The sequence below is a fragment of the Littorina saxatilis genome, linkage group LG15 (genome assembly GCF_037325665.1).
Source record: "Littorina saxatilis isolate snail1 linkage group LG15, US_GU_Lsax_2.0, whole genome shotgun sequence".
Classification (NCBI taxonomy): Eukaryota; Metazoa; Mollusca; class Gastropoda; order Littorinimorpha; family Littorinidae; genus Littorina; species Littorina saxatilis.
Window position 1 is genome coordinate 42,398,244 of NC_090259.1, and position 26,174 is coordinate 42,424,417.

A 26,174-nucleotide genomic window follows, 5' to 3' on the forward strand; every position below is an offset into this window, starting at 1 on the left:
TGTTTGGATTAAAAACAAACTCAGTAAGCTAAAAAGAATAGACATACAGAAAAGCGTGTTATCCTGCTCAGCGCGACCACTACCGCACTATTCTGCAAGGCTTGTCGATTTCACTGCCTTTGCCACGAGCGGTGGACTGACGAAACTACGAGTATGTGGTCTTCGTGAAAAAATGCAGTGCGTTCAGTTTCATTCTGTAAGTTCGACAGCGGCTTGACTAAATGTTGTTATTTCGCCTTACGCGACTTGTTTATGAATTGATTTCGCAAAGGCCACTGGAAATTATTTCATCAAAAATATTCACACCACAGCTTCACCACAGGCAGACAGATCCAGTCAGAGTGTTTATTTTTGGTATTTTTTAAGAGGAGGGATAGTCTTGTCCCATGTAAAAAGCCTGGCCAAATCATAGTCTGACATGGTGAGCCCAACTGTGTTTAATTAATTATTATTCTCTTTATTTATATAGCGCCTTATCCGAAGTTCAAAGCGCTTTATGCCGTGTGAGATGGAATTTTTTACACAATATATCACGCATTCACATCGACCAGCAAACCTCAAGCCTGTTAGGCGAATGTTCACCTTTCGCGGCCTTTATTCCAAGTCACACGGGTATTTGATGGACAGTTAGGGACCTCGGTTTTTCGTCTCATCCGAAAGACTAGCACTTGAACCCACCATCTAGGTTAGGAAAGGGGGGAGAAAATAGCGGCCCGATCCAGGGTCGAACACGCAACCTCTCGATTCGGAGCGCAAGTGCGTTACCACTCGGCCACCCAGTCCTTCGCGAGAAGGAGTGTGCCTGTAATTACACGGATCGTTAACGCGGGAAGGTAGATACTTTTAACGTTCTTCTCTGCATCCAAGAATACTAAGTGAGATCAAATTTTGCAACCATGTGTGGAGGCGTACTGATGCAGAAGAAAAGCACTTGATTGTAACTGAGCGGGTCATTGAGGGACGAAACGCTTCAGTCACGGACAAAATACGAACGAGTGCACTTGAAGCTCTATCATTCCAAATCCTGCTTTATTAATTGAAGATGACTTATATATTAGCCACAGCTGACTCAATCAAAATCTGCATAAATTAATTCTGTTGACTCTCACTGAGTCTGCCTTGGGTGCAGCATGACGCATTCGTTCCGGGCCAGTTACCAGCCATGCGGTCACGTGGTAGACCACGTGGGTATCCACTTAAATGGACGAAACGCGCGCGCGGACACTTCAAAATCTCTTGTGTTCGTTGCTGAGAACGCGGCAAGATGCTTCACCAGCGCGACTTTTTCCTGATCTGCAGAAAGTGAGAAGTGGAGTTTGTGACCGCAACACTTGTGAACACTAAGCTTTTCGCCCTGTAGTCCGGACTGACGATCTAACAGCGAACGACAAGACTAAGAAGAAGAACACTACGCTGTCATGGTAACTACTTAGTTCTTACGTGAGGAAGGATTCTGCAGTGGTGAATTCATTCAGGCAGTACGGCGAAACGAAGTAAGTCATAGTAAGTGCATTCACATGTTTTGATAAATTAACTGTAGGCCACAACTTGTTTCTCGGCTGAAGGCCATACACTACAAGTATGTCGCATGTTTTAACCCAGTCATTCATACTGGATAGCACAAAAAGTACCCACATTCAGAGCCGCTTCGATCATTTATTTAATGCATGTCGCGTCATTACCCTTTTGACTGCATAACATCTGATATACCGCAATGATTTATTGACTGCATTATGTGTTGGATATACCACAATAAATTATTAATTGCATGCTGCACACACAAAAAGTTTTTACCACAAATGACGTACAACATTTTTCAGTGATAAAATGAAATGAAAATAAAATAGAGCGTAACGACAAAACACGAACAACTTGAAGATAACTTCCTTCCCTAATTTGGGACGTGGTGTGTGTGTGTGTGTGTGTGGGGGGGGGGGGGGGTGGCATTTGATGGCCCTAAATGCTACAATACGTTTATGGCGTTCTGTCCAATATTCCGTGGTAGGTACTCTCAGAAAGCAACATTTGGACAGTTTGTTTTTTCATTCCAGAATTATATCATACATTTTCTTGGCGTTTAAAAAAAAAAGACTTTTTCCAGCTCTTGTACTCGACACCTATTGGCGGGCAGATGTAAATGCGCCTAAATGCTGCTTATTTAAATTAATTCACCCCATACTAAATATGCATGGCCTTTCTTTTTCGTACGAGCAAATTATATTGCTAGAAGATTAAGTGGCTCAAAAATAACACTTTGTCATCACTTCAAATAATGCTGTAAATCGTACGAGTTGATCGTGTACAATTTCTTATATAAGAGGCTAATGTAAAAATGTAAAACTAAAAGGGTTATTATCCAGAGCTGTCTACCAGCGGAAACCATGTTACAAAGTTGACTGGTTTTTTGTTTACTTAACTGAGACATTTTAACCATACAAATTGATTTCATTAATAAAAAGTGGTTCCGTATATATCATTGGCCTGCAGATAAAGACTTAGAAATACTTGCACATTTTGTGTGTGTACGTTCAGTAAATTACACAGGCCTGAAAGTGGCGAGTATTTTACTCGCCATGGCGAGTAGAAACATGTAACTGGCGAGTAGAAATGTTCATCTACTCGCCAAATGCGAGTAAAGTTGCTGCAACAAATGGTTGGTTTGGCTAGTAAAGTTTGCTCTCTGGCTAGTACATTTTCAGAATCACTAGCCAAAGGCGAGTACACCATTTGTTGGACTTTCAGCGCTGCATTACAAGGGTTTTAAAGTACGTCAATTTCGTAACATGGAAACCATAGGTTGTGACACGGAACAGTTAAACAAATAAAGATCTTTTATATATCATGTTTTTTGGGGGACATATCTGTATCATTATCAAATTGGAGTATAATTGAAAGAAGTACAGATAATGCATTTTAGTTGCCATATACGTTATAATCATTTAAAGGACTGAAAATGTATGCCACACAATGGTACACAGCTCTTGAGAATAGTCAAACACCATGTATAAAAACTGTTGTCATTTTTGAAAATGGGGAACGTCGAGTAATGATCGAATCACTCAGACTTTCTCGAAATCAAATTGCCAAGTCAGATATTCTTCACCCAAACTATCTGAAAAGTTTAATTTTAGGTGAGTGCTTTGTCTTTAGATAATAATAATAGTTATGCTCAGGAGATGTGAATAACAGAATAACTGGAAAAAATGCACTCTTTGAGCCCGGAAATCATGCAGAAAAAAACAAATAAGACATATATAAGTATGCTTAGCATAGAGTGAAAACTGAAACTGTGCACTCTTGGAAAGACGAAACTCCAAAAAGCAGAAAAAAGACACTCCTTCTGCGTTCGTGGGCTGCAACTCAATTACACTCGCGTTTTGCACCAGTGAGTTACAACGTTTTTGACCGGTGTTTTTCCCGCCATCTAGGCAGTCATACTTTAAAATTAGTTAGTCACGGAAATGCAGATACTTCGAAACTGATATATATATATATATATATAAACACTTCAACGAGTAAAATCACTACACTGCATGAGTGTTTTTGTTTTTGTTTTTGTTTTTGTCAAAAAGCAGGGAATTTCAAATATGATCCTCCATCTGTCACTCTGTTCTTGATGCGTGTCAATGTCAGCCAAAAGTGGGCCCTTGTGGATGAATACTTCACGCCAGTTATGTGAATTATTATAATCTAGAGTTCACACATCCGGGCACGTGTTAGGGGCTCATTATTCGCGTAATTGTGGGTGTGCCCATGTTTGTGTAATTTGCGGAAGAAGAAATATTTACGGGAAGTAAATTCGGGTTACTAATAAAAGTACTTTGGATGTAATGAACTTCCGTTTTCCCGGGCGTCCCATCAATTAATGAGCTTCTTAGTCAGTCAATAATATCAATCATCAATTCATCAATCCCGATCACTCAGTCAACAACGCTTCAATCGACCTTTCCTTCGCTCTTCAAGCGTACGAACAACTTTCTATAGACACACAATCCAAAACAGATAAACTGATAAAGTTTGAAAAAAAAGGAAAAAAAAAAAAGAAAACCAAGAGTGGTAAGGCAAAAAAAAACAAGTCGCGTAAGGCGAAAATACAACATTTAGTCAAGTAGCTGTCGAACTCACAGAATGAAACTGAACGCAATGCAACGCAGCAAGACCGTATACTCGTAGCATCGTCAGTCCACCGCTCACGGCAAAGGCAGTGAAATTGACAAGAAGAGCGGGGGAGTAGTTGCGCTGAGAAGGATAGCACGCTCTTCTGTACCTCTCTTCGTTTTAACTTTCTGAGCGTGTTTTTAATCCAAACATATCATATCTATATGTTTTTGGAATCAGGAACCAACAAGGAATAAGATGAAAGTGTTTTTAAATTGATTTCGAAAATTTAATTTTGATAATAATTTTTATATATTTAATTTTCAGAGCTTGTTTGTAATCCAAATATAACATATTTATATGTTTTTGGAATCAGCAAATGATGGAGAATAAGATGAACGTAAATTTGGATCGTTTTATAAAAAAAATATTTTTTTTACAATTTTCAGATATTTAATGACCAAAGTCATTAATTAATTTTTAAGCCACCAAGCTGAAATGCAATACCGAAGTCCGGGCTTCGTCGAAGATTACTTGACCAAAATTTCAACCAATTTGGTTGAAAAATGAGGGCGTGACAGTGCCGCCTCAACTTTCACAAAAAGCCGGATATGACGTCATCAAAGACATTTATCAAAAAAATGAAAAAAACGTATGGGGATTTTATACCCAGGAACTCTCATGTCAAATTTCATAAAGATCGGTCCAGTAGTTTAGTCTGAATCGCTCTACACACACACACACACACACACACACACACACACACACACACACACACACACACACACACACACACACGCACATACACCACGACCCTCGTCTCGATTCCCCCCTCTACGTTAAAACATTTAGTCAAAACTTGACTAAATGTAAAAAAAGGTCTGTTTACGGTAACATAGGCCAAAAAAATAGGGTCGGTAGGTCGGGATTTTAATTTTTTTTTAAATTTTTTTTCTCCAAAAAACCCATTTTTACGTTATTTTGCAAAAATAAAACAATTTTTTTTCCCAAATGCCAAATAAAAGTCTAGGGTCGCGCGAAAAAAATAGGGTCGGTCGGGTTACCGTAAACAGACTATTTTTTTTTGGCCTAAAGTACTTGAACGTTTTAATTTTCAATAAATTGTATTTTACTTGTTCATGTCGTGTTCCGTTAAAAATTCAAACGTTCCAGTACCTTAACTTTTTTGTGTTTTGATTCCTTGTTAACGCTATAGAGAAAACAACGCACAGAAGTAGTTCACTTCAAGCTCCATTCACAACACACACCCATGGAACACGAGAAGGCTCTCAGAAGAGGGGGGGGGGGTCAAGATCTGATTAAGATCACATGTCACGCTGACCTCCTTAAGTTATGAATCAACAGTAGCAAGTTTGGGGGATAATTGGCATGCAGGCGGGAGAACATGCCACCATGCAGCTTCAATGGAGTTGGCGTGTGCAGCCGAAAGAGTTTTCAAGAAGCACTTAACACTCTCTGCAAGTGGCGTGGGCGGTGGACTACGGGGGACGAGTACGTGATTGTGATCAAATGCAACAAACAATCAAATGCAAGTCGCGTGAAGCGATATAACAACATTTAGTCCATCTGTAGGCATCAAACTAAAAAATCAACTCCAAAAACCAGTCGGCGGCGAAACTACATTCAGATAGTCTCGGCTAACCATACCCGAAGACCGAGACGGCTCACGCTCGTCACCGCGTAGCATGCGAACACAGGGTTCGTACAGGTCATGGAAAACCTGGAAAGTCATGGAATTTGATTTTTAATTTTCCAGGCCTGGAAAGTCGTGGAATTTCAATTCAAGCCATGGAAAGTCATGGAATTTAACAAAAATAAGAAAGAAAAATTTTTTTACCTTTAGCACGCCAGCGGCGATTTTCGTCGTCCAGCCATTCAGTGCAAAGCAAGCCAGTGTCAAAACTGGCAGTGACTGACAAGACATAAAAAGTGTGCGTGTTCGGAAATGGCGACCTGTGGAACTAGTCATGGAAAATGTTATTGAGGCTCATGAAAAGTCATGGAAAAGTCATGGAATTTTGTTTCTAAAAACCAGTGGGGACCCTGCGAACAATAATATACTCAACCTATTTTCTTTAATTCTGAGCGCGTTTTTAAAGTAAACATAACATATCTATATATTTTTGAATTCAGGAGAAGATGAGCAATGCTGTAGTGAACATTCGTTTTTAATGACAACTTTAATGAGCAAACTAATTCACTAATTGTTAAGCTTCCGATCTGAAATGCATTCCCAAAGTCCGGACTGAGTCAAATATCAATTTGGTTGACAAATGAGTGCGTGACAGTTCCGCCTCAACTATTACTAATAGCCGGATATGACGTAATCTGTACGTGAAAAATCGTTTTTAATCACGACTTTAATGAGCAAACTAATTAACTATTTTTTAAGCTTCCGGGCTGAAATGCAAAACCATAGTCCGGACAGAGTCAAAGATCAATTTGGTTGACAAATGAGGGCGTGACAGTTCCGCCTCAACTATCACTAAAAGCCGGATATGACGTCTTTAAGATATTTATCGAAAAAATGAAAAACATGGGGGATAATATACCCAGGAACTCTCATGTCAAGTTTTATGATAATCGGTCAAGTAGTTTCCTCTGAATCGCTCTACACACACACACACACACACACACACACACACACACACACACACATACACACAAACACGCACACATACGCACACACACACACACACACACACACACACACGCACACACACGCACATACACCACGACTCTCGTCTCGATTCCCAGTCTATGTTAAAACATCTAGTCAAAACTTGACTAAAATAATGTAAAAACAGAAGCAAAAACAGAAAAAAAACTAAAACTTTTGTTTGATATTGAGCCAAGCAGATTTCACTGATTTTTAAGCTGTAAACAAGACTCATAATGTTTAAATGAGTGTCTTTTTTTTTATTCGGAACTGTGGAAAAAAAGTGTCTTCTCGTATTTTTATGCTACTTTATTAATTTTTTTTTAAAATTGGATTTTAATTTCGCATTTGGAAAATCTGATCTCCTTTCTGGCATTTTTCCATTCTCATGTATGGAAATATATGTACAAGAACATGTTTCAGGCTTACAAATACAGTAAGTGGTGTCTTAAAGGTACATGTTCACCGCCACAGGTCTCTCCAGACATGGAATAAACGCATCTTTTCACTTGGATACATACCAAAACTCAATGGTGTGACGGTATTATGTGCAAGGTTGGGATTTCTACTGAATTAATTAATCAGATTGACATAGGTGTCACTACAAAATGAATTTAACAAAACATTCCGACTCTGCACAGAAGGCTGCCAGGTTGTTAGTTTTTGGCATGTGTTGACGTTGCAGAATGCTCTTATCCCGAGTAAAAGATGAACGTTAATTATCGCTTGCACGAGAAATACTCTGCATCGAGAAGCCCTTGAACATAGCACCTTTAACAGTGTAAGCCTACTATATAAATTCTTTATCTTCTTTTCAGCCCTCCAAATGCCATTTTCCCAAGGCCTCTAAAACATGTACTACGTTGGATAGATAAAAAGTGCTATGAACATGAAAGTAGTGTCACGCTGATTTGGAGCAGGAACATAAAGTATCTGCGTCAACATTCTCTCAGCAAGAACCAATGGCGGTTTCTTCTTCTTCTTCTTCTTCTTCTGCGTTCCCAGCTATGGCGGTTTCGAGCACAGCCAAAACATTTTGAAAACAATCTACAATTCTGCCTAGCAACATGAACATGACAACAGAAGCAACTTTGAGCACAACGTCATCGCTACGTATTTCACCTGACGTCAGCGATACTTGGGACCTGCAAACAGCTTTCAGCACCGCAATGACGTCATTACACACAATGGCGACAGAAAACGTCACAAGTTCCAATGTGTCAGCGACTAGCTGGACGAGTGTTGTGGATGTTGATCAGTTTCTGCAGCAGAAGAATGACGAGTTTACGCTGCTGGTTCTACCCGCCATTATCTTACTGGGCATTCTGTCCATTGTGGGTAAGTGCATTCATTATTCCCCCTGCTAACATATTTCAATTGAACAGCTCCTCCAACCAACCAAGAGAAAACTTTGTTCTGTTCTATGGAAGTACATGTTTTGCTGCTTTATCAGATATCTTGTGTTTGTTTTTTATATTTCGATAATACCGAAGCCGCTTGAAAGTTTGCGTTCATGATACAAGTAGCAAGTAGTGGGAGGGAGTAGCAGTTTGTATTGCTGTAGGTATTGATGATTGTGTTGGTTTATTTCTCCTGGGTAAAGAAGAAGTCACTAAAGTTATTTTGACAATACAGTAACATTGTCCAATATGTATGAGATCAGAGCAAGCATCTTTCCATTGTGATAGATATCAACGAATCTACAACCTGACTGACTGACTATTAGGGTTTAACGTCCTTTTAGACCAGTTGGCCTATATTGGGACAGGTATTGGTAATATGCTGAAGATATGGTGTGATACTTTGACTCGAACAAGCCCGCTGTGGCTGTCTTCTTCGACACACCAGCATTGGGTTTGTCTCGTCAAAGTATCGAAATACGATCATGATAATCAGAGACGAGAGATGATGCATGCGTGTCGTCGTGTTTTCCAAGCCCTGAGACTTTCGCTGTGAACTTGGGATCTTTTTCGTGCGCATGTGTGCACACGGGGGTGTTCGGACACCTGAAGAGAGTCTGCACAAAGTTGACTCGGAGAAATAAATCTCTCGCCGAACGTGGGGTTCGAACTCACGCTGATAGCGACCAACTGGCTACAAAGCCAGCGTGCTACCAACTGAGCTACGTCCCCGCCCCATGTACATCCTGGTTGCTTTCTGTACAAAGAGAGAATGTTTTTTTCTGAATTAATTTTGTCAATGTGCCGAAATAATTCAACAACAAAAAACTCGCTCCGCAAAGAAAATAGACAGACAGTCGAATTTTTGATAAATATGTATGGAAGGGCCGTCTCTGCCCATGTCAAATCTTGAACAGATATGTGGTAGTTTACCAAATATTTGACACGGAACAGGAAGGAAGGTATCTATCTACAAGAAGGTTCATCTACAAGAAGGTTCAGAGTTCAATGTCAACATAGCATACACCGTTCTAGATTCAAGACACAAGATGTAATTGTCCATAACCAAAGTAAGGAAAACTGTTGCACAGCGTCAGACGGCTTAAATCAGAAAATACATCAAATTGACTAAGAATTAAGAATCGCCTCACTAAAATAAATCTATTTACATTACATAAACACACACGCGCGCACAAACACACATACACACACACTCTCGCTCTCTGTCTCTCTGTCTGTCTCTCTCTCTCTCTCTCTCTCTCTCTCTCTCTCTCTATCTATCTATCTATTTCTCTCTCTCTCTCTCTCTCTCTCTCTCTCTCTCTCTCTCTCTCCCTCTCTCTCTCTCTCAACTCAGAATGTTAAAACTGCTGAGTGGAACACAGAAAATGATGTTTTCCGTTTGTTTATCGTGTTCCCTCACTGTAGGTGTGACCGGAAACTCCATGGTGCTGTACGTCTACAACCGGAAGTTGTGCAAGGGAACGATCCGATGGTTCGTGCAGGCGTTGGCCATCTTTGACCTACTTAGCTGCCTGGTGGCCATACCGGGGGAAATTTTTGACATGCGCAATAACTACACCTTCGGTTCTTCATCTATGTGCAAGGTACTTTTTGCAAAGCGTTCGATTGTTCAAGCTGCCGGAAATTATGTAGATTTTTTGTGGATTAATTATTAGTCAGTTGTGCGTGTTGAAGTAGATATTTTGGTTATTTGCAGATTACTAAAACTAACAAATGCAGAAACTGAAGATCTGAAAATATCACTCAATTTCTGCACTAAAAGACTTAAGCCTATTTGTAAAAAAATTACGTTTAAACAAAGTATTTCTGCATTTTTAATAATAAAGAGTGCTTCCTATCTTCAGTCCCTATATATTGGTCTTAACGATCAATCAATCAATCAATATGAGGCTTATATCGCGCGATATAAATTGCATAAAATAAAAAATCAATTCACACACACAGACCCTGGCACACAGACCCTCAGCTAGCTCTAAATGTGTCCAAGTCAGGTTCATGTGACAGGGCAGCATTTGTCTTAAACTGGAATTCCGATTCCGGTTTGTTTCTCGGCACGCTTCCGTACCCACTTGACCCGCTCAACCCTTCTTTCCTGACACCGTTCTCCGCCGCGGAGTCTTGCCGATGTAACTTAACTATGTAGGAGTGTATTGTTGTGGTCGACTCATGGACAGTCTAGAAGCGTGACACCGTTTTCAGTTCTGACGTCAACATGTGCAGGCGTACGATGTGATGTGAAACATTCATCATCAACAACAGCAAAAATTGTTGCTGTTATTAAGATTATTATATTTAAGATTGATTTAAGGCGCTTATGTTGTGTATTGTTGCTGTTATTAAGATTATTATATTTAAGATTGTAAGGCGCTTAGAATTATTTTAGGATTTGCGCCCTATAAATACCCTTATTATTATGGGCGCTTAGAATTATTTTAAGATTTGCGCCCTATAAATACCCTTATTATTATTATTAAAATATTTAAATTAAACAAGTCGCGTAAAGCGAATCGATACATTTAGTCAATATGTGGAACTCATCAAAGGAAGCTGAACGCACTGCATGTTGTTCACCAAGACTTGTACGTCATAAGTTGTCCCAAAGCCCGCGGCCGGAGAAGTGATGACTCATTGTCTTTGTTACACAAGCCAAATAGACCTTTTTCGTATAACCTTTGCCCCCAGCGTTTCGACCAATCAGATTTTAGGGCACGGCAGCCTCTCTCTGATAACCGGAACTAGGGGGCAATGGGTGCCTGGCCTGAAATACCTCTTTCACTTTCGATGCTCGAAGATTACTTTGCCAGAGGATTACTTTGAGAAATTCTGCAAGAAAACGGATTATCTTGTTCAAAATCATGAACAAAAAGTCAAGGACATGCACGAAGGCATGGTTTGAAACGGCTATTGGTGGTATATGGACGAAAGACTTGGCGAACTTCCCCTGCATAAGCGAGGGTGCGTATCGCTAGGGCTACGTGTCATTTGTCATTTGTGCTGAGTGTCATTTTTCCTACGTGTCATTTGTGCTACGTGCCGCTATCGCTACGTTGATTAGTGCTACAAATAATTTGTCGATGAGTCGCTATCATTCGTTCATTATCACTACGTGTCGACAGCACTACATCTTTTAGCGCGACGTGTCATTATCGCTACGTGTCAATACCACTACTTACTGAAGACTCTCTCTTTCTCATGTTTTCAGTCTCTCACTCTCACTCGTGGTTTGTGTGTGAATATGTATGTCTGTGTATGTATGTGTGTGCGTGTGTCTGTCTGTTTCAGTGTGTGTGTGTTTGTGTGCCTATGTGTGTGTGTGTGTGTGTGTGTGTGTGTGTGTGTGTGTGTGTGTGTGACTCTCTCTATCGTCTCTCTTGCTCACTCGCTCGCTCACTCACTCTGTCTCTCTCTCTGCCTCTCTCTCTGCCTCTCTCTCTCTCTCTCTTTCTCTCTCTCTCTCTCTCTCTCTCTCTCTCTCTCTCTCTCTTTCTGTGGCCTTGATAATAAACCATTCCGAGTTCTGAGTTCTCTCTCTCTCTCTCTCTCTCTCTCTCTCTCTCTCTCTCTCTCTCTCTCTCTCTCTCTCTCTCTCTCTTTCTTTCTCTCTCTCTCGCTCTTTCTGAAGGAATATTTTGTTGTTCCTTTCAATTTGCCAGAGATTTGTAATTTTCGGAAGAAAGTCTCTGCATGATTTTCAGTGGTTTCTTTCGGATTTTGATCTTTTTAGAAAAAAAGGGCTTTGTTTTTGACTAATTGTAAGACAGTGTTATGGCATATATTTGTAAATGGAAATATTGACACAAGGTATAACCGAGGATATTGAAACCTTTTCTTCTCTCCCAAATTCTTTTATGAAATGAGAGGGGGAGAGAGAGAGAGGGGGGATTGACAGACAGAAAAAGCGCGAGAAAGCAGAAGAGAGAGACAGTTAAAATGGATGGAGGGTGCTTTTTATTTTATGGTTGGTTGGTTTTAGTTCTTAATGCACTGTTTTTGACAATAGTTTTCATTCGGTAAAAGCCAAATTCAATTACCGCTCTCTCTCTCTCTCTCTCTCTCTCTCTCTCTCTCTCTCTCTCTCTCTCTCTCTCTCTCTCTCTTCATTACACACACACACACACACACACACACACACACCGCACACACACACACACACGCACACGTACACACGGTATCGTACACACAAACTCACACACAGAAAAACATCCGTGTATGTATATACGGTATCATGCGAGAGAGAGAGAGAGAGAGAGAGAGAGAGAGAGAGAGAGAGAGAGAGAGAGAGAGAGAGAGAGAGAGAGGTAGAGAGTGGGGAGGGGGAAATCCAAGATTAAGGGTGGGTACGAAGTCAACGTAGTTGGCATCGCTGATAGCCGTGCCATTGCCAGACACGAAGTGACTCGAGCAGACTTTTCAATGGCACGACAAACCCCTGTCGTCGGATTGCTTGCACCCATCGCGTCCTTCGCTGTTGCGCCTTCGCACTTGCACCCATCGGAAAGCCATACAATGACAAATTCATTATTCTGTCCACCGTATTTCTCTTTCTTCATTCCACTGTTGCACTTGCAGTTGCAAACACAACAGTTTGCCTCGTCGTCTCCGCACTTGACTTTGCACCAAGCCTCGTTGTCGATTTTTCCTTTTGCCCCCTAGTTCCGGTAGATCTGACAATAAACTTCACAGCGCATGCGCCAAAATTTAAGTGAAAAAGGTCTATTAAGCGGGGCTCACACACAGGCGGAGCAAGCGGAGCAGGCTGCTCCGATCCTGCTCCGCTCTCCACCTGCCCTCTCACACACAAGCTCCGGTTCCGGAGCAGGCTGCTCCGATCCTGCTCCGGTAGGGGATTCCCCTATGATATGACGTAGTTTCTCCACTCGCGCAGTCTGATGGGAAATATTTTTACACGTGGATAAGAAGTGGCGGGAAAAAAACACCGTGATGTTTACCAAAGGAGACAAAAGTCTTGTCTTTTATCGCAATTACTGAACATATTTCTAAATGGACTCTGTATAAGTCAGTGTGTGTGCGTGTGTGCCAGTGCGTTTTAGAGCTTTTCAGACACAAACTATGTGAGTGTGGGGGTCGGGTGAAGAGAGAGGTGGACTAACAACTGTTGGGACATGTTTTAAGTTTTGGTTCTTTTTTGTTTTATCGAGTTATATCCGAAGCTTCAAAGATGTTGAATGTGTATAGTTACACTAGCTTCCATGGAATCCATTCTTTTTTTTTTTTTAGATCTACTACTAACAATCTCTCTTGCAGACGGTTAGACTGTTGCTTTATGTTACGCGCAATATGGCTTTGATTTAGATTTAGTTTTTTTCATTTTGTGTGTGGTTTGATTTAGCTTCACTCTACTCAGAAGAAATGTTTTAAACATTATTAACAAAATATTACTTTATGGATGTTTGCAAATAGAAACGTACGTGTGTCAACAGCGCAACAAGTTTCTAAAGAGGACGATATAGAACGCTCATGGCCGGACCGTATCAGGTTGGGGGGGGCCCCCAATTGTGTTCGGGGTTCATTAGTTGAGGGCGCTAGGGAGGTCTGGACGTTTTGAAATGTAGATGAGAATATGTGGAATCTAGCTGGCGCGTTCTCCGAATATTTGTCATGATTTATTGATTTTTATTTTATTTTCACCCTTGGAGGAGATACATGTTCAGGCCGGGGGGGGGGGGGGGTGACAGGAACCCCCCCTGGATCCGTCCTTGACGCTAGACAAAAAAGTATCTGTGCTGTAGCTTTTTTTATGTTTTATCTCACCCTCATTTTTGAATGTTGTTTTTACACACACACACACACACACACACACACACACACACACACACACACTCACACACACACACACACACACACACACACACACACACACACACACACACACACTTTTGATCCCATTCCATGTATTGCGAAGACTTTATTCAGGGTTTTAGCTAGTACTTAAACATCCAATTTCAAAGCACAAGTCTGAGCTGAGAATAGATATGCATAAATGTGTAAAATAATGGTGATTTGTGATCAAAACACTTCACAGGGAAGCTTGTTTATATGTCTTATGTATGTGTCTTCCATCGCCCTGGCAACATCAGAACTCCACACCAGCCTGCAAAAGTATAAACATAAAGGGTGACACAAATGAAACAAATGCAACCCATAAAAATGCTTAATATTTCTTGACCTGTTGACCTAGTTAGTTAATATTTGGCGATTATTAACTATATCTTATGCATGACAAAGGTCAACACAGTGGCGAGTTCACAGGTCAAATGGAGGGGTAATTTGGAACACTTTTGAGTTTTGATCTAGCTGTAATCTTCTTTTTTCAGCACATTTTCCACCAAAAAAAAAGGACTAAAACATTACGTCTCCAATGAGTTAACAAGATCGTAAGATTTTGTTGATCTTGTCCGAGTGGATTTTCTGTATACAAGTGTTATCTGATAGTTACCTTATTGCTTCATGTGTCATTAACGGTGTAACTGGTTGTCTGAGGGATGCATTGACTAAGATCTCATATATGCTAGATGTCGAAAAACTACTCAAATTACCTGCCCTCCAAAGGGTGGTAACCAAGCTAAAAAAAAGACGCCATAGGAAATTAAGTAGCGTGGAAGGATGGGAGGGTATAAACTATGAGAATTGGGTAAGTATATTAATTATACGAAAATTTATTATTGAAATTTTCATTTAAATTACAGAGTTTATACCCTCCAAAACTAACACTCTTAAATTCTTTAATGCTTAAATCGGGTTAATTAGTGTACGGCTCCATATAAAACCCGAAACGGTTGAGTTTATCCCCGAATTCGGATCCTTTTTGGAAAGAGCCCAAAAGACAGACCATTTCACCTACAACATTGTAACTTTTGGTATTGGTCATACCTAAGCTGAAATTAATGTACAGCAAATATACAGTGCAAAATGCCGTTAACGGTCTTGCAGGCAACTCAGTTAGCTATCCTGCCTATGCAACTGACTCACGAAGTCTCGCACACAGATAAACAAATGAGGGAAGGGGCCTGTGTCGTCTTCAACCAATAAACACACACACACCTAAAGTGTGGATGGTTACCTAAGAGGCGGCACTGGGTGTAGTGCCTTTCTAGTGCACTTGCACTACAACAGCACTGGGTGCAGTACTCGCTCCGGCATCGAAGAATTTTGCACTAAAAAATGCACAAAATTTGACCTATTTCGTCGCCTATAGAGGACGGAAAGAATGTCATTTTGAACATTGTTATGACATTCTTTCCGTCAAAAAAGTCAATTTAACGGTGTTAAATGAAGCGACCATCCACACAATTAGGTTGCCATCCAGAGTTTAGGTTGCCATCCACGTGTGGATGGTTGCCTTATGGTGATTTAGGCAACCAAACCTGTGGAAACGGGGGTACACACACACACACACACACACACACACACACACACACACACACACACACGCGCGCACTAAAGATGAATATTGCATATGCATAATGCAGAAGAAGACAACTTAATCTGATAATCTATAGATGTAGTGACTGGAGCAATATTTAACGAATTTAAAAGGACGACTCTGAAATGTATCATGTGAACCAACTTCTCAATAAACAAAATGAAGACCAGTTTAAAAAGTTACCTGTTTCATTTTGGAATGTTTTTGGTCCCATCACATCTCTGATGTACACTCCATAGACGCACTGTAGTAATAAAAAAAAACTGTTTAAGGAGAAAAAAGATTATGCAGGGAGGAAGAACAGTGAGAACAACAGAATCAGCAGCAACATTCACTAATCTTACTCCACATAACACATAACACTGAATCTCAGTGAAGAGTTAGTGATCCAAATATTTTAATTAAACAGAGAGACACAGAGAGATTGAGAAGGAGACAACAGCTGTGCATGTGCGTGTGTGTTTGTGTGTGTGTGTGTGTGAGGGGAAATTTAGTCATTGAAAACTAAACACTTTCTACTCTTCAATATCAACAGTCATAGACATAAGATTAAGAGCCACTGGGAAAGTTGGACATGAACATGTATATGTTGCAGGTGAGGAGGGGGGGGGGGGGGGCTGGAGGGTCTTTGTTGTTTGTAGATTATAACTTTAATAGCACAAATTCCTGTTTTGTAACACTGTTATGTATAAGTAGAAATGACTGTGGAATAACTTTCTTCTGTTATATCAGTATGATTATTTGCAAAGTTACCCGGATCATTGTGGCATCCTCTTAATCCTATCACGTCTGAGACTTTAGTAGACGTGCCTGTAGAGGGAAGGGATGGGGGAAGGGGGTGGAGGGTGGGCATAGAGAGTGTCGGTGTAATATGAAGGAGGGAGGGGAGAACCATTGGTAAATAAAACTCTTATAATATCAACAGTTCTGAAACTATTTGAGCACGAGTTTCCCATTACCACACAAAGGTGCAGATAGCAACAGATGTTACACTGAGAGTGGGGGGGGGGGGGGGGGGACTTTTAGAGGGTTAGTTGTTGGACTGTAGTATCTGAATAGCAGTGCTATGGGGTGAGGGTGGTGCTGGGGCGGAGTATGTATCGTATGTAACTTGAATTGGATATTAATAAGCATGATCATTCAGACTAGAGCTAAAGACGGTGTTAATCTTCACAGACATTACATAATATGAATTAACAAGCACGTACCTTTTGTTTTGCCCTTGAGTTTGGTAGAAGGCAATATTGAGTGTCGAACACAAGTTGCATTGATCACTGACACTGCGTCACCCTGCGGTCAATCTCCTCTGATCTGCAGATTGCACCTGCACAAACCCAAACAATGTTATGATCGCAAAAAGCCTGCATAGCCAATGGATCTAAGAACACAAACACTCGATGGATCTAATTAGAGAGTCTGCAAACGAGTCATTTTACGTTGGAAATTCAATGACAATCTGTCAGTCAATGAAGCAGATAGATCTGTCCCTGCGATTGTTTTTTGCAAGCAGATACATGTTTGAACTTCACTTATCCCGTTATCATTCAACAAATTGATATCTTGCATGATGAATTTTGTGCCGAAGAGCTGAACAAACAATCAAAATCAAGCAAGTGGTACATTCAGAAGACAAACTTCAGTCGCAAAAACCAACTGACGAGAAAGAACCTAGCTTAATTACTGCTGTATTGATTTCGGCCAAACCAACGCATTTGCAAACCGAAGTCATTCCTCCTTTGATTCCAATCATTGTACATGATCTTAATGCAAAAATATATACGAAAACAAGCTGATCGAAATGAGTAACATTGCACCTGCATTGAGTCGATTGACTGTACTGCAAAAGCGAAGGTCGTCTGCGACTGGAGATTTCGAAGTTGAACAGCAGCGTTTCTTCACACTCAGCTGTTGGCTTCCTCGGAAAAGTGAAAAGCGTGACTTGAAATCTAGCGGAAACCACATTCTATCTTTCCGTTTCGGTATTCTTGTGTAAAATCCATGAAAAAGTTCTTTCGAAAAAGGCGGCCGTCGTTATTTGGGATGCCACCTAGTGTCACACTACTATTTCCGGAGAAAGTGATGAGTGCGCTGATTGGCTGCACCGCTGCACCGGAGCCAAAAAATAGAAACGTGTCCTATTCCTTGCTCCGCACCGCACACACCACTTTCTCCACTCCTGCAACGGAAGTAGCGTCATCTCTCCGCCTGGTGCAGCCTACTCCACCCTTGCTCCGCTTGCTCCACCTGTGTGTGAGCCCCGCTTTAGCATTATTGGCATTCAACGGATTTTTGATACCAGCGACCTTGACCTTGTTACGAGGGACCTTGACCTTGTTGCAGGTGTTGCGGACGGTGAGCATGTTCTGCACGGTGTCGTCGGGCATGACGCTGATGGTGGTGGCGGTGGAGAGGTACAAACGGATCTGCACGCCCCTCCGCAAGCAGATCACACCCAAACAAGCACAGGCAAGGCCCAGCTGTGTCTGAACCAAGTTGTTTCAATTGACACGTTACAATTTTTTCAAATTTTAAGTTACACGTTGTTCAGGATGACCTCAAGAAACTGCAACCAACGAAAATGTTAATAACTTCTATATCAGTTGGTCGAATGAACTCATACTGATTTAGGGTGGAGGGTGGGTGGGGGGGGGGGGGGGGGGGTTGACCCTGCACTGTCCTTAACTGAGCCCGAAATCTTTTTATCGAAAATTCTGGGCCAAAGCTTCGTGCAGCTAGCTTCGTGAACTAGACTTCGCGAAGCCCAATTACTATCAGATTTTAGGGAAGTATACTCGAAAGGGTTACTGAACCTCTGTGTGTTGTCTCGGTGTGCAGGGGGTGATCACGGTGTGCACGGTAGCAGCCTCCATCTGCGCCGCCCCGGCATGCATCATCTACGGCAAGCAGACCATACCCACCGACAACCCCTTCATCAACGGCAGCGACTGCTCCACCGCAGACGTCTTCATCGGCACTCTCATCCCCCTCGGCTTCAGCGCCTTCCAGTTCCTCCTCTTCATGGTCGGAGCAGTCGCTCTGGTGGCCGTCTACGTTCTGATCGGTCGCAGGATCTGGTCGCACGCGCGCTTCAGGCGTGCCGGATTCCACGCTGGAGCGGCCAACAGAAGGATGTCGTTTTTCTTCAACGGATCCGAGTGCTCCTCGCCTACCACCGAGGACATGGTCTTCGCCTTCCCGGGCAACAAGAAGGCTGCGGGAGAAGCTGAGCGTAGCAGTCTTTGTGATGTGAAGAACAACCAGAGTAATAACAACAAAGCCGCAGCTCATAGCAATGACAGTGAGGCAGTGGAAAACAACAACAACAAGAAAACAGAAGCAGAAAACAACAACAATAAAGCCATGAGTAATGACGATAACATCAACAATAATGACGTCAAGAATGTTGAAAAGGACGTTGAAAACAACTCAGAATCAGCCGGACCAGGCAAGAGAGTTCGTAAAACTGCGGTGTACGACAAGCCCTCGTTAGATGCTACTGACGAGGGTTCTGAAGTCATCGCCGAAGAAGCTGCTCCAGGGAACGCTTGTTTGCCTGAGGAAACAGGTAGTAGGCCAGTATCCCCCGTAGACAAATCTCTCCCCTTCGTGACCGAGGATTTTCTGAGAGAGGTCCATGCCTTCGATACCCTGATGCCACCTACGCCATCCGGAGATACGTCGTTCGGCGCAGACAGATCCGAAGATTCTGGAAACGAAACGGCTCCCATAGAAAATCATCCTACGCCCCAGCCTGAAGACCTCACTAAGGCATGCGACGTTGTCATGAGAACAAGACCGTCTACTTCCAGGCAAAGTTCACGAGACAGTCGCAAGGACAACCCAAGAGAAACCCCTCCAACATCTCCCACCGGTGACGTCAGCAAAGCTTTCGACGACATCAGACGAAAGAAACCGTCACCGCCATCCAGACAGACGTCACGAGACCACCGCAAATCGGGGGACTCTTCCGGTTTCAGGGGCCGCTACCGACGCCGATCTACTCAGCATGCGCAGTCCGACCACATGCGTCGGATCCTCAGTCGGTCGGACTCGGTAAAGTCCGGAACCCGTCGGACGACCTTGATGCTGTTTCTGATCACTCTTGTCTACTTGCTGAGTTTTCTCCCTTACCTGGTGCTCATGGTACTCAAGGTAAGGAGCTTTTCCCTTCTTCTTTTTTTTAGATAGGACATTTATTTTCTATTGTGGTGCCAGCAACCGTACGTTTATCTTTTTTTGCATGGACAAAAAGCTAAATGAAAACAAATCGAATATTTTCAAAGTGGTGACAAAACTAAAATATGTAAACTTCGTCAACTAACTCTATACTTGACATTAAAGCAGCTGCGAGTGTCTTATTTTTTCTATTGAATGTAACAGTCTCTAGCTCTTTACCACTTGTGTTAATGACTCTCTCATTGCAACACAAGCTTCTGCAGGCGTTCTTCAAGTCTAGGGCTGATCATGAATGTCCTGGAGTTTGTTCCCCGTTAGGACTAGCTTCGTATTTTTGCTACAAAGCAGGAAAATAGTATATAAAAAAAATAAAAAAATAATAAAAAAAGTACCAAGCTACCAGAGGGTAACGGGTATATATGCTACCCTGCTAGGGGCACATTTAAGCTTTACACCCTCACGGCATAGCCATTAGGGGCAGGGCAGACGGGAAAATCTGGCTTTGTAAAAAAGAACAAAGAGAGTGAAAAATAAAATAGTGAAATGAACAAAATGCGGGGGGGGGGGGGGGGGTGTATGAGGACGGCTGGCTGTCGATGGCTAGATGAGACCTGAATTTGGCTAGGGACCTCTACTCTACTATGCAGGTGTCCCTTAGTTCCCTAGCCCCCTAACACTAATTCTGTGCCCATAAATCATACATTGACAATATAATGACTCTCTATGTTGCCTTACAGGCGCTGGACCAGGACTCGCTGAGCGGGAGAGGGGGCTGGAGCGAGCTGGCCCACAACATCCTGCTGAGGTCCTATTTCATTAACAGCATGGCCAACCCCATCATCTACAGCTACTGCTCCAGGACATTCAGGGCGGAGAGCTCCAAGCTCATCCACTGCCGCTGTTGCAAGCGTCCCTTTGTCTACTGAAGGGGCGGGGATGTAGCTCAGTCGGTAGCGCGCTGGATTTGTATCCAGTTGGCCGCTGTCAGCGTGAGTTCGTCCCCACGTTCGGCGAGAGATTTATTTCTCAGAGTCAACTTTGTGTGCAGACTCTCCTCGGTGTCCGAACACCCCCGTGTGTACACGCAAGCACAAGACCAAGTGCGCACGAAAAAGATCCTGTAATCCATGTCAGAGTTCGGTGGGTTATAGAAACACGAAAATACCCAGCATGCTTCCTCCGAAAACGGCGTATGGCTGCCTAAATCAGTGGTAAGTGTCGTGCGTTTCGATTCATTCAAAGATGCAAAGATTTTCGTTGTTGATACAAAGGGACTTGACGCTCACTTTCTGCACGCTGAGAACGCCACTTCCTACAGTGACGCTGAGAACGTTCAAAAGTACCATCAAAATATTAATTCTGCCCTACAGCGTTTTAGTTGGTCCATGATGGGTCCAACCATTTGTTTTCCTAATTTATGTCAAGCCTCTGATGCCAAGAAATTGAGTGAAGCCGACCCGCTTTGAATTTTCAACTGTAATATGACTAAGGAGTTACGCCCCTTATCCGTTCGTTATCAAAGCCTTGTGTAGGGAACGTCATGGCTTTGAGTTCAAAATGCATTTCGGACCCGCGACTGCTCCAAGACGAACAGTTGCCTTTCCTGCAAGTAGCCATCCGTTTGTCCCTTGATAATAAGCCAAGGAAAAGAATCAATGTTACCGATTCCCCAAACGACCTTATTGTTTCTTCCGGACCTACAACTTTTTTTTTAACCTTGAAAATTGATCAAAACAAAATTGACAAAAGTCGATTTTGCAGACTTTACAAGGAAAGTCACTCTTTCATATCACGATTTTAAAGTCACATAACAGCTCGCACGATTTTCGGCCAATAAGGCATATGCATCTGTGTAAATATTTTTTTTTATTTTTTTAAGTTTGCGACCCTAATGTTTTTGGCTATGTCGTCGGATACAAACATGTTATTATTTTTTTACCTTGTGGGTCTTTACTTCAAGGTGCTACTTGTCTACCTGAATTCTAACATTTCGCCCTGTTAAGCGCTCTGAGACATTTCTAGGACCGTCCATTACAAGACCCTTAGCGGCCTTTGCTACAAACGACCTCTTTTTGTGTAGAATGTATTTGTTCTCTTCTATAAGACGAGAGAGCTACAACATGGTGTTGCTTGTGTGGCCGCATGCTGACAATATAACAAGTTGGCTAGGACCGACTTCTCCATAAAGCTCCACTTCCGCAACTGGCCATTGACTGTCTTAGATCTATGCCATTGTTTGTGTGCCGCCAAGAAGTTAGCTCTCTGCTAAATTGTGTGTTTGTGAACTGAGGTAAAACTCTGTAAATGCCGTTCTTTGTCTTGTGATGTAGAAGGAAATCTTCATCTGCATTTTGGTATTGTCTATACGTTTAAATGCAACGTCCAAGTCGGCTCATGCAAACGATCATGTTCATCACCACAGATCTGTCCAGTTGGGTGTTTTTTTCTCATTACATGGAAAATTGACATCTTTCCACTTGGATACATAAAAAATATCAATGACGTGGGTGTGCTCTGTGTAGAGTGGGACTTTTTTTGCTGAATTAAATCAGCAGATTGGCACAGGTGCCATTTAATGAAAAAAAATGTAAATGTAAAATCCCGCTCAGCACAAGAAGCAGCCGGGCTCTATCTTTATTTGTGGCACTGATATGTCCTGCTAGAAGGTTGCTCTTACCCCGCGTACAATCCCGAGCGGCAGATCTAAGGTTGTATACATTGTGCTCACAACAGAAGGATGGTACATTTAAAGGCACACTCTTTCTCGTGAAAATGGTTCGGCCCACAATCTCAGATCTGGTCAGGCCGGCTTTTACATGGGATAAGAGTTAAGACCATCCTGCCACTTGCTCACACACCCAAAGTCAACAGCCAGGGTGCTTCTGTGAAATTAGTTCATCAAACGATACTAATTCACAGCGGCAAGCAGTCAGGATGTTTATTTTTGGTATGTGACCAAGTGGAGGGATGGTCTTCTCCCATATATAAGAGACTGGCCAGATATGAGATTCGGTTGTGGGCCGTACTGTTTTCATGTGAAGGAGTGTGCCTTTGAAGTAACCTGTTGGGATGATAACCCATCTTTCTTTCTTTCTTTATTTGGTGTTTAACGTCGTTTTCAACCACGAAGGTTATATCGCGACGAGGGAAAGGGGGGAGATGGGATAGGGGAAAGGGGGGAGATGGGATAGAGCCACTTGTTAAGTGTTTCTTGTTCACAAAAGCACTAATAAAAAAATTGCTCCAGGGGCTTGCAACGTAGCACAATATATGACCTTACTGGGAGAATGCAAGTTTCCAGTACAAAGGACTTAACATTTCTTACATACTGCTTGACTAAAATCTTTACAAACATTGACTATATTCTATACAAGAACCACTCAACAAGGGTAAAAGGAGAAACAGAATCCGTTAGTCGCCTCTTACGACATGCGGGGGGCAGAGAAATAAGGATGTGGAAAAGAAGACTTTTGGTAAGTAAAATAAAGGTGATGGATCCAGTCAGGTAGAAATAAGACAACAAGAAAAGAATTGGAAAACTGCAGGGAATAGTAGGGAGAGCTTTCTTGGAAGGAAATATAGGTGAAAGGACTGGTAAGGCAGAAATAAGACAAAAGAAGAGAAGTAAAGGGGTGGGGTAGCTCTGTGGAAACACTCCCGCCGCGTGAAGGCGACCCCATGGGAGCGATGATAACCCAAACCTTCACAGGCCAACCTATGGACCTGCGTATAACACGCCTAATGTAAATAGCCAACAGTTTCATACACTTACTACAGAACAAATAAATCTGCGAAAGGCATTCAGAGACTGATTTTTTTCCTGTATCGAAAACGAATTCAGTCGAACATAACACTTCGTTGTGTGTGTTTCGTCATGTGTTTGATTAATTTGTGTGTGCTTAAAAAAAAATAGGCCTAAGTGAGCGCATGCGCTGTTTTGTAGTGTGTGTGTATGTGTCTGTGTGTCAGTTCGTATGCGTGCGAACTACCTCCGGGATGTGTAATATCTATGCATCTTCAATAAAGTGTACCTCCGACAGTTTCAAAGGAGAGTATAAATGCTGATACATTTAATTGTGATGTATTGTAATACGTAGTCTGATTTATCATGTTTTGATCATGTATCCTGTATTTTCCCCATTGAATAAATGTACATATGAAATTCTAAATTCAATCATGTATGCGCATGCACCGCGTGCGTGAGGATGTGTATGTTTGTGCATGCGTTTGTGTGTGAGAAAGAGAGAGAGAGATAGTGAGTGAGAAGTGTGTGCGTGTTATTGGTAATGCAATATCCAGACGCATATATATTACACCAGTCTGTGTCAGTGACAGTCGACCAATTCTGAGTTAGGAGAAACCAACTTCCCAGCTAAACGGTACGCCAACACATTCCCCTAATGTTTGCTCACCCAGAATCTCGTGCAATCGCCAAGAACACACACACACACACACACACACACACACACACACACACACACATGCATACGCGCACACACACACACACACACTGACGCACACAAACACGTTATTCCAAATGAATAAAATTTTATTGCATTTCAAATCGTTGGGGAGTGCATCTGGTTAACAGAAATAAAGTATGAAGTGTCAAAGATATAAACAGGTTTTTTTTAAAAGGATACAAACATGTTTTGTTGGTCCAATGAGTATAAAGTAACATTTTTATTCAAGATTGGAATACATATTTAAATGAGCCCATTTTCGGACGGTCAATATTCCTCAAGCTGATGCAGGAACAAATATAAATTTAATATAAGATACAAAACAAAGTAAGTACACATATGTACGAAGAAAAGAAGAGACAAAAATTGAAAGAAAAGATTTTTTTTTTAAAGTAAGTAAAGTCAAAAATGCTCAAAAAAAATAACGATCAAAAATACGTCACACGGGCATATTAAAAGTTGTTGCAGGTAAATAATGTCACATCCACCCCCCCTCCACCCCCCCCCCCCACACACACACACATTTATACAGGCTCGCTCGAACTATATGCTAAAATCATTTTCAAAAACGGTGAGCTACATTTCATTTCTTTTGTAGAAAAAGACACAGAAGGGGAAAGATCTTCTGAATATGATAATTGATAAATGTAAATATATCTAAATCAAGTGAAGAAAGGAAAAAATCTCCACATCCCCTTGAGGTGCATGCACAAAAATCACCACTACAATCAATTTGTAAAACAAGGTGTGAAAACCCACACTTGCCATAGCCCCTGATACATGCAGCAGGAATTCTTCTTCCCATTTGCAAAAAAAAAGCATTACCACCACATTTATGACAGTAAAAGCGGATGCTCGTGATCGCTGAAAACCAATTAGCCTTCTGTCACCCGGCATGGGTGAAACTGATCAGAATTGAAAATAATCCTCGCCCCCATAATGAGGCCGGGGTCCAGGGGCCGCCCATGCCCTGGTGGGGTGCAGGGGCAACGCCCTGCTAGGGGGCCCAGGGGAGCGAAGCCCCCCTGAAGAAAACGAAAAATCAGGCTTTTTAAGGGTAAAAGTAGTAGGCCTCTCCTGGTATCTCAAACACAGAAATTTGCACAGTAAACAATGATAACAAATGCCAAGCTGTAGTCCGATAATTCGCGCGTTCAGTGAAACAAAGACTCAGCGATGTCCGGTCACTGTGTTAGAGAAAATACGGATCGGATCGCCGGCGAATTTTAAAATTTTTTTTTAAATTAAAGATTTTCAAAATAAGGAATTCTTTATTTGACCAATTTCATTTGGCGGATTTCCGCCCTAAGGCGGAAAAGTTTCACCCATTTAAGGCTCGATTATAATCCGTTTGCTGCCACTCTGAGATTGAAAAACGTAGATATATATCTAAAATACAGTTTCTGACAACCATGCATTTTTGGTGAACTTAAAATTTCTCCTCCAAAAAATACCTCTCTCTGCAATAATGATTTAAGATACCTTCATCCCCGTGTAAACGATAATTTACACAAACACAGATCTACAAAGACTTTTGCATTGGGTTTGAGCATTTTCCATTTGAACACATACCGAAAATCAATCAGCAGCCTTGCTACTTTACCGGTGTAACACGACATTTTTACTCCACGAAAAATTTACTCCGGAGTAAATATTTTGTACGAAATTCTTACTCCGAGTACACTTTTCGTACGAGAAAAGAACTCCCCAAGGCACGAAAAAATTACTCCCTCCACGAAATTGTTACTCCCCATTTTTTTTACTTCCAGTAAAAATCTCGTACGCAAAAATGGGATGCGGGCGAATCTCGCGCACACGAATGTCGCGCTACCCTCCTTCCACCCCTTCCACCACCAAGAACTAACAGGGGACAAGGGAGTAAAAATATC

The 26,174-nt window shown here is 41.9% G+C and overlaps 2 protein-coding genes and 1 long non-coding RNA gene across 6 annotated transcripts in view; 1 reads left to right on the plus strand and 2 right to left on the minus strand.

The window, feature by feature from the left end:
- The first annotated feature begins 1,234 nt into the window (after positions 1-1,234).
- Positions 1,235-23,045, plus strand: LOC138949367 (muscarinic acetylcholine receptor M3-like). Of its 2 annotated transcripts, none has more exons than XM_070321178.1 (6): positions 1,235-1,503; positions 7,597-8,116; positions 9,607-9,785; positions 17,987-18,112; positions 18,482-19,798; positions 20,560-23,045. In XM_070321178.1, exons 2-6 carry the CDS (start codon positions 7,846-7,848, stop codon positions 20,746-20,748), a joined length of 2,082 nt encoding a protein of 693 aa, XP_070177279.1. In that variant the 5' UTR covers positions 1,235-1,503; positions 7,597-7,845; the 3' UTR covers positions 20,749-23,045. The 2 variants fall into 2 exon arrangements, with proteins under 2 accessions (XP_070177279.1, XP_070177277.1); XM_070321176.1 differs by having other exon boundaries at positions 1,235-1,493.
- Positions 14,114-17,843, minus strand: LOC138949368 (uncharacterized). Of its 3 annotated transcripts, none has more exons than XR_011450254.1 (4): positions 17,461-17,843; positions 16,855-16,970; positions 15,830-15,890; positions 14,114-14,314 (listed from the first exon to the last, which is right to left on the minus strand). It is a non-coding gene; the product is annotated as an uncharacterized lncRNA (long non-coding RNA). The 3 variants fall into 3 exon arrangements; XR_011450255.1 differs by lacking the exon at positions 17,461-17,843 and adding an exon at positions 17,367-17,401; XR_011450253.1 differs by lacking the exon at positions 17,461-17,843 and having other exon boundaries at positions 16,855-17,231.
- A 2,484-nt stretch (positions 23,046-25,529) lies between the features above and the next one.
- The window catches only part of LOC138949370 (uncharacterized), a 4,364-nt gene continuing 3,719 nt past the window's right edge, over positions 25,530-26,174 (minus strand). Inside the window, exon 2 of the mRNA XM_070321187.1 lies at positions 25,530-26,174. This exon is cut by the window's right edge and continues 2,017 nt beyond it. The gene's annotated coding sequence lies outside the window, so the exon portion shown is untranslated.